The sequence below is a fragment of the Miscanthus floridulus genome, chromosome 8 (genome assembly GCF_019320115.1).
Source record: "Miscanthus floridulus cultivar M001 chromosome 8, ASM1932011v1, whole genome shotgun sequence".
Lineage (NCBI taxonomy): Eukaryota > Viridiplantae > Streptophyta > Magnoliopsida > Poales > Poaceae > Miscanthus > Miscanthus floridulus.
Window position 1 is genome coordinate 33725392 of NC_089587.1, and position 9312 is coordinate 33734703.

Genomic DNA, 9312 nt, shown 5'->3' on the forward strand with positions numbered 1-9312 from the left:
ATGCTTTAACTGCAGTAAAAATTTCATACTCGTTTCTATTTTTACACACTTTTAAATAATTTTAAAACTATTTAACAAGCATAAAACTAAATAAATGTATAACTCAGTTATACATGATCCAATGAGCATAAAATTTTTACTATAGTTCAATAATATAATAATTAACTTACCATAAAAATTTCACTACAATTGAACCATAGAAACTGTAGCTTTGAATTAATTACAGAAAAACATAGTTCTAAAGCTACAACAAAAAATTATACTAAAACATACCATATTATATATTCACTGTGTAGATCTACTCATGTGGAGTCCAACAAAATTGGTTTTTCCATTTTATGAATTTTTTTGTGATTACTATGATTTTTTAAAGATTCAGCCAAAATAAATAAAAAAGGAAAAGACAAAACCGCCTTTGAAAATCACCCATAACTGGGTCAGGGAGGTAAAATGAGCGGTTTTAAAAGTTGAGAGAGTTGGTTTACCCGATTTTCGAGTTCAGGATAAAAACAAACTTTCGCAAAAGTTGAGAGAACTTTTTTCCAGGAGAAAACTGATAGCACGTAGCGGCTAGCGCTACACATCGCTGATCCGTTAGCAAGCCCAAGTCCAGCATCATGTCACACCAGCAAGGCAGCAAGGGAACTCGTGTCTGCAAGTCAAGTATTATGGCCCAATATGGGTCTGTATTGGTATGTGGGCCTGGACCAAGATTTGCGCGCCGCATACAAGAGAAGAGGAGGCATGACATTTTTTTTGGATGAAACGAGGCATGACATTGTTTGGAGTATTTTAAAATAATCTAAGTATATAAGCATACTTCAATGACAAATAAAGGTGGTATATTGAAGATAGGAGTAGAAAAACTCACACACAACACACACGTCATATCATAACAATCGAAATACTATATAAGTATACTAAACTTATACTAAACTCAATATAGATAAACAAGGATAAAATTACCGTCTTAGTTATATCTATACCTCTATATCTATATCTATGTCTAATACTGAAGAGATAAAATTTCAGCCTATTTTTTCGTCCATCCATTTTTTGGTCCGCCCCCCTTTAACTACCTGACAATAGAGAGTTTTTTTTGTCCAGACTTATTATATATACATAATAATCCAAGCTCATACAAGTTGGAACAGCTCTTGTCTAACGTGATACGAAGGCTAATTCCAAAACGTATCGGATCATATATGTGACCCAAACTCATAATCCAAATCCAAATAAATCTCTACGATTCTAAGTAACCTGAATAGAATAGAATCATAATCCTAATCCAAATAAAAGTAGCATAATAGTAAACTACGAAGATGATACATAGTCCGGGTCTTGTATGTATTAGATTCCATTGGATACGTTTATTGTTTATATTAAATCAGTAAGAATTTCTTAGTTTCGGTCCATTTTCTAACTTTGTTTTTTTTTTTGTCTAATCCTTCTGGTCGTCTCTTCGTTCTACGTCTGTTAATCCTCCCGCGTCCAACTCAGCTAACTATCGTTAATATAACTGTGTCCCATGTTTTTTTTTCTAACTTTAGTATTAGGTATAGACTTACGGAATTTGATATTTAACTATAGCAATACATATATAGTATATAAAAATTAAAGTTATGATATATTAATCTCTAAATATTTATATGCTTTGCAAGAGGATAAAAAATCTATCAAAGTTGTATTTTAACTCAATACAGATTTAATAGAACATTGCTATATTATTGCCAACATGGCTGTCATAAAATAAATTTTAAATTTTAAATTTTATAGAAAGGATAAAAACATGAATAGATATGTATTATTTTCGTCATTGTTTCTCATCAACATTTGATAGTTTTTTTTTTCTCCTTTTGCAACGCACGGACATATTTGCTAGTGAACTATATAAATTGTGCATCATTGTTTTTTTTTAAATAAAACATAGGGTATGATTTATAATACCCTAGACATAACATGATACATCGTCGTACTGTGAGAGAAGGACAAAGGCTTGGAATTCCCGGTCCATTTCAATTGAGAGATACAATTTTCAATCAGTAAACATTGGATAACTACTTGAACCATTTTTTATAATTAGAAACAAGTAAGAATAACGTATACACAATTCCAATGAAGATACATATATACTATCACCAAACAACACAAACTAGATCAACAGATTGGAACAAAAAAACACACGCTGATGCAGATGTTATCGCTTCCATCTCCACTCCACATGCACAAAGCCCACATCTAACAATGACGGACACACTGAGATGTGCTACGTCCAAGCAGCTCAATTATTTACTGCGCACGCCACCATTGATTAACTCGCGTAAAATCTTCCCGTGCAAGGCTAAATACGAAGGGATCTAGCTGTCCGTACGAGCTAGCTATCGACCGTACCGCCGGTAGGACATTATCGCCGCCGCGCCAAGCTCCACATAGGCTCCTATATTGACAAAAAGCTCGATAGGCTTCAGCCTACGGGCCGGATGTCTGCCGACGACGAGCCTGACACCTGCTACCGGTGGAGCCGCGACTTCGTCGTCGCGCACGCCATCTTCGCCAGCGGCCTAGTCACGTTTCCGGTGGCCGTCCTCCTCGTCAACCGGCCGCACACAGGCCGCGCCATGTTATTCGCCGCGTTCGCGGCCTTGTGCACCACCACCAGCCTCATCCTCTGCCTCCGCTTCTACGCCGAGCTCAGGCGCCCGCCCTGGCCGCGCTGGCTCTCCGCCGCGGAGTCTGACGGCCTGCAGCAGGAGGACGCTGAGGCGTCGTCAGCTGTCGCCGGGGAAGAAACGACGACGGCGACGCGGGTGATGTCGCACGCCCTCCGCCACACGGAGCAGCTCGTGATTGGTCACCGCGCGGAGATGCATGCCGCCCTCGCTGCGGGGCGCGTCCCGAGCTACGACTACCTGGGCGACGGCGCGGCCGAGGACTGCGCGGTGTGCCTGGGAGAGGTGGAGAAGGGAGAGACGGTGCGGCAGCTGCCGGCGTGCCAGCACGTGTTCCACAGAGAGTGCATCGATCCGTGGCTGCGAGCGCACGCAACTTGCCCGGTCTGCCGTTCCAGCGTGCTCCCGGCGCCCGAGCGGCCGGTGGAGGTCGTTTGATGGACATCGGAGCAGTTCATGAGCAGACCAGGATGACGATCTTAACCCCGCCTGTGTTTGGTTCGCTGGCGAGCCCTGGCCAGCACTAAGTTTAGGTTAATTTCATCCTGGCCATTATTAACTTTAGGCTAACTAACGAATATGTTTGTTGTAAAAAAATAACAAATATGTTTGTGCATTGCAACACGATATATAACTTTGCACAGTATTAGTATCCATTGGCCCCGTTCGGCTTACCCCATATCCAGCTTATTCGGTTTCTTTTTTCAGCCGAAACAGTATTTTTTTCTCACAATATTTCAGCTAGAACAGTATTTTTCAGCTAATTTTAGCAAAGATTCAGCAAACCGAACGGGCTAATAGGCTTGGCTCGACCTTAAATTTAAGAGGCTTTGACATTCCTACCCCACGTTCATGGCTTATGATGATGTTGTCCTCATTTTTTCTCAACTTGTGTTTTTGCGTATGTAATTTCAAATCGAAAGCAAACTTTATCCCTATTCTGTTAAGTCTTTGTAGCGGTGTTAATTTTGAGATGAAATAAAAAAATCGCTCTTGGCGGTTTGCCATCGCTTTTGTTGGTTCATTGTGATTTTACTCCAGTTTTGGATTCAAAGGTTTAGACATTATTTTTGTAGATTTTTGACAAGATTTTAGCAACAAAATTTAATATAGTTTACTACATAAGTTTTAAAATTTAAACATGTGCAAACTTTTATAATTTTTGCAAAATTTGACAACATTTATGCCAAAATATTGACATACACATTTCATTACCACACAACTTGCATTTAATCGTGAAACCATAAATGAAAACTATGATATAGTAACATGTCGATATCACATTAACACATCTAGATCACATACCAATATATGCATAAGACATGCCAACATACACGTCTGCATGATATATGGAACAAAAATAACAACTAGTGGTGAGTTTTGACATCTGTAGTGGCAAACATCACATTCAAGCATGAAAACCTAACAAACTCGTACGCCCCCGAGCAGTTCCTCCCGTTGCTCCCCTTGGCCTAGATCTTCCAGTTGCACTTGCACTTGCATAGTTTCACTTCATATGAAAAGAGTAAAATCATGTTGGTAAAATTATGAAAGATGAAATCGGCAAGATAAATTGTAATGGGCGAAAATGCATGCATGACTTATAATGGATCATTGTTGTCTTGTCCTGACTCTCTCTCCATTGCTGACCCTCTTTCCCTTCCTATTCCACTTCTGGTACTAGTACCAACTCATATGAAAAGAATAAAAACATGTTTAGTAAAGTTAGTAATGATTAAATTTGCAAAATAAATATTAATGAACAATATGCACGACTTACATTGGGTTATTGTTGTCCTCTCCTGACCCCCTTCCACTTCCCCTTTCCCTTCCCCTTCCAATACTAGTTGCACTAGCACTAGCACTTGCACTTCTTGTGTTAGAAAAAATGTGTTAGTAGAATTAAAACCCCATGATTAAATGAGCTAAATAAACAGTAATGGGAAGCAATGCATGCATGACTTACATTGGGTCATTGCTTCATTCTCTTGATCCATCTTGTGGTGTTGAGAACCTCTTCTTTGCCATGTTGTAGGACCTTTGATAAGGACATGAGCTCCATGCATATGACCATGCTTGGAGATAGAGGACGAGGAGATCAGCGAGGGTGTCCTAAGCGAGAAGGAGGCCCGAAGCTCATCCGGTTCGAGTCACCAAGGTGGAGGCCCAAATCAAGTTCGAGCCCATCTCGGGTTTCAGGACCAATTTGTCATAAAACTGGTCACACGGGCGTGTTCGGGCTCCATTTTCGATGATCCACATATGGATGGAAAGCTAATTAGATAAGAAAGCCAATGCAAGTAGTCATACGTCAAAAGCCCTTCGGAATCAACGGGAATTATCGAAACAAGTCAGCGTCCAGAATCTGCCAGGGTGCTGCGACACCGTCTTTTGGTCTGTTGGACCGTGTATCGTCTTAGAGCCCATTAGGGAGCGCGTCCAGGGGTGACATCCGGGGCTCTATAATTAGCAGCCGTCGCTCTCCTTAGAGTTTGAGTTTTGTTTAGTTCTTGATTTCCTTGTGAAACTGATGTCGACTTTGCTGCAACTGTGCCGCCATGGTCGCTTGCTGTGAACTAGGGCCCTAGTTCTTGATCTTGTTCGCCTGTGGCGATTAGTCCTTTCGAATAAAGACTTGAACTCCTTCTTGTTTTCTTAAGCCTCATATTTATTTGCAATTTCAGATTATGTTCATTCCGTTCTTGCTTGCGTTCTCGATTCGCTTGCACGAAAGCCTTCTCGACGAGATCAATCGCGTTCGCGTGGTTGATTACCAACAGAGCAGTGGTGTAACGGTTGCGGGGGTCTGAATTAGTCTTGGTTCTAAGCCTAGATCGTGAACGTCGAGTCTCCACCAATCGACGCTATGATACCTTTTGGAAGATCAGGCCTTGTCTACATCAAGCAGTATCAGAGCACCTTGTTGCCCGTTAGGTATACTTTTATTTTCCCTTTTAGATTGTTACTGTTTTTTGTTTTACCCATAGTCCACAAAAAGCCAAAAAAATATACACCGCCTCATATTTCTTGTGCTATAGCCTCGTTGTGCCGTGCAATTTTGTCTCTGTTTTGAGTTGTTGAGTTTGTGTCCTAGGGCAAGTTCTGGTTGCTGGATTTAGATCGTTTTTAGTCCAGTTTGTGTCTTTCTCTTTGTTTTCCATCATAATCTATGAACACCTTCAAGTCTTGCTATGTTTCTATAAGGAAAATGGACCCTAGGCCCATTTACTTTAGATTTTGGTGTTTGATGATCAACACAACCAAATTGGACTAATGAATTTGCAAGTACTTAGGTTGATTAGACCACCGCTTATGTACTTGGTCTAGGTTTAGGCCTAGTATTTAGTGAGGTTTGCATACCTCTTACCACTCGATGCTTACGCGCACCATTGTTGTACATCGGAGGGGCTTGTAGTCTTGCAAGATCACACCAACCACGTTTGTGGTGTGACCACCACCGTGTACCGGAGGGAACAAGGCCCACGGTGCTTCGGCCGGAAGCTTGATAGTGAAGACGGCAGGGAGCATCTGTGAGAGGCTTGACGTAAGGCACATCGGAGACTCACTTACGTGTGGGGAAGGCCCGAGGCTATCCATGGAGTTACCTGACTGGGAGTTTGGCTCTTGCGAGGGATTCCTTGCGAGGGGCTCCAACGAGGACTAGGGAGAATCTTGTGCGTTTCTCGATACCTCGGTAAAAATACCAAAGTCGTCGATGGGACTTTGTATATCTCTACCTTGCTCTTTAGCTTCCGCATTTACATTGATTGTTTTACTCCTTTTGCGGTAGAGATAGCAACACACTAGCAAAACCATAGTTGCACATTTAGATAGTTTATCTTGTGCATATGTTTTGCTAAGGTTAAAAAAAGAGGCCATAGTTTAGAAGTAGATTTTTAAGTTGCCAAATTCACCCCCCTCTTAGGCGTCATGGTCCCCTTCAATTGGTATTAGAGCCGGTTGGCTTAATTTGGACCTTTGGCTTAACCGCCGTTGAGCTGACGTTATTTAGAGTGGTTGGGATGGATACCTCTAGGCCTCAACACTTTGACGACACTAACTTTCCCTATTATAAAGCTAGAATGGCTTGCTACCTTGAGGAGGTTGATTTGGGAATTTGGAGAGTCACTCGTGACGGGATGAAACCCATTAAGAATCCCGATAAACCCACAAAGAGTGAAGAAAAGGAAATATATTTCAATGCTAGAGCTAAGAATTGCTTGTTTGAATCTTTTCGCATGGATGTGTTTAACTAAGTGTTCACTTTAAATACGACACAAGAAATTTAGTTAAAACTCCAAGAGCTCCATGACGACACATCTAATGTCCATGAGCAAAAACATTATCTAGCTAAACAAAATTATGATTCCTTTACAATGAATGATGATGAGCTTGTTCATGATATATATTCTCGTTTGAATCTAATTATCAATGAGCTCCATTCAATAGGGTTAACAAAGCTAGATGATGATGACATCGTAAGGAAGATCATCTCCGTGCTACCACAAAAGAAATACGCAAGCATCATCACCATCCTTCATAACACGGAGAACTTGAGCACCATGACCCCGGGCATAGTCATTGGTAAGATAGTGGCATTTCAAATGTCACATAAGATGGGTCAAGATGAAGCCTCATTATCGAGCAAAGGCAAAGCTCTCGCATGTAGCGAGAAAAAGAAGATGAAGGACAAGCAAGTTGAGACAAGCTCAAGCTCAAGCTCTTCAAGTGAAGATGAAGAAGAAGATGAGGACGACGACGATGATGATGAAGATTCAAGTGAAGATGATCAATCTTCCTCCTCCACCTCTGACCTTGATGAAGAATCAATCAAACTAATCAACAACGTGGAGAAGATGATCCAAAGGCTCAATATCAAGGGTGTGCCCATCCAAATCCAAGATCTCATTTTTACCAATCAAAGAAATAAGCAAAGGAAGAGAGGATGCTATGGATGCAGCGAGTTGGGGCACTTTGTGGAAGTTTATCCAAACAAGCCCACACCCAAGACAAAAGAAGAAGGCATGCAAGAACCAAGCCCTCACTTCAATAAGGTCTTAGGATGATTCTTCAAGTGAAGAAGAACACCATCACAAGAGGCGAGGGCGCAAGCACTCATCATGAAGCTCTTCTCGTATGTGCCTTATGGCACGAGGTAACAAAAGCTCATCCTCTAGTGAGAGTGATAGTGATGATGAAATGTTTTCTTATGATGAAATTGGGCAATAAAATCTTAATTATACTAAAGTTTGCACTAGTCAACAAAAGAAGCTCAAAAAATTAAAAGAAAAGCTAAATAGTTCATAAGAAGCATACAAAACTTTGCTTGAACAATATGAGAACTTTGCTAATCTCATTGTTGAACTATCTACTAAAATTGAGCAACTTAAGGCTAGTGCAACAATAAATGCATGCACAATCAATGATGAGCAACTTGTAAAGAAGAATGAAAGATTAAAAGAAAATTTAGCTAGCTCACAAGATGCTTATAAAAGTTTGCTTGCTAAAATGGAAATCATGTGCAAACATTGTGATGAGCTATCTAATAAAGTTGCTAATCTTGAAGCCGTTAGTACAACCCCCACTAAGGCATCTAAAAAGAAAAGTTCTATCTTTAACATACCTAAAAGGATGCTTCTACTTCTTGTAATGACTTATGTTTAGACTCATCTTTGTGCAACCAGGTTTGTGTTGAGAAACTTGTTGTAGATACATGCACACAAGAGCTTGCAAAAGAGAATGAGCAACTCAAGCAAGAAGTAGCTCACCTCACCAAGGACTTGACTCAAGTGAAAGACAAGACAAAGCAAGCCCAACTTCATTAAGATAACACTGTCAAGGAAGTGAAGAAGCTTGATGAAGGACAAACCGTGGTTTGCTACGTGTGCCACAAGGAAGGTCACAAGTCCTATGAGTGCAAGGTGAAGAATGGGGGAGGAACAAAGAAGAAAGAGAAGCAAACAAGCAAGCTCTCCAACACCTACACCAACAAGGTGGACAAGAAGGCCTCCACACCATACTTATTAAAGAAGAAGAAAAATGACAAGGTGGTGGCAATCAAGGTGAACAAGCAAGCCAACAATGGGGTCAAACGCTTTTGGGTGCTGAAGGAAATCATTTTCAACATGAAGAGCACCAAGAATGTTTGGATCCCGAAAGGGAAGTGAGAAGTCTGATGGACTTCGGGGAATTTAGAGACTTGGCAAAGTATGGGTGTATTTCATGGGGTGCATCATGATGGATAAAATCATTGCCAAGTGGGTTAGTGAATACTATGGACCCAAATTCCCCTTCCCATGTTAGGTAACTAGATTCAATTTCCTTCAAGTAGTATCAATTTGCATTTCCTACAAGTGGTATTTCTTTTAAATTGGTATCTTTAAGCATCTAGTTACTTTTTCATGCCTATGTTTGCATTTGCATGCTTATATCTTGTGTCTTGGATAGGTATATCTTATGGTAGGCTTGCTCGGTTCCATTCTTAACCCTTGGAGTAAACCTACATGGTTTAAAATTATTTAAGAGCACGGCACATAGCTTATCTTTCAATTGTTCATCTAATATGTGTCATAGTCCAAATTGTAGATAATTTCTTCTGAATATCGCATTCGAAAATGACTCTCACATTCATGTGATGTCATCT

The 9312-nt window shown here is 40.6% G+C and overlaps 1 protein-coding gene across 1 annotated transcript; it reads left to right on the plus strand.

The window, feature by feature from the left end:
* The first annotated feature begins 2480 nt into the window (after positions 1 to 2480).
* On the plus strand, positions 2481 to 3107 carry LOC136473544 (RING-H2 finger protein ATL3-like). Its single transcript, XM_066471189.1, has one exon. It carries the CDS (start codon positions 2481 to 2483, stop codon positions 3105 to 3107), a length of 627 nt encoding a protein of 208 aa, XP_066327286.1.
* The last annotated feature ends 6205 nt before the right edge of the window (positions 3108 to 9312 follow it).

Coding starts and splice junctions, on each gene's coding strand:
- LOC136473544 (XM_066471189.1), top strand. CDS start 2,481: ATGTCTGCCGACGACGAGCCTGACACCTGCTACCGGTGGAGCCGCGAC.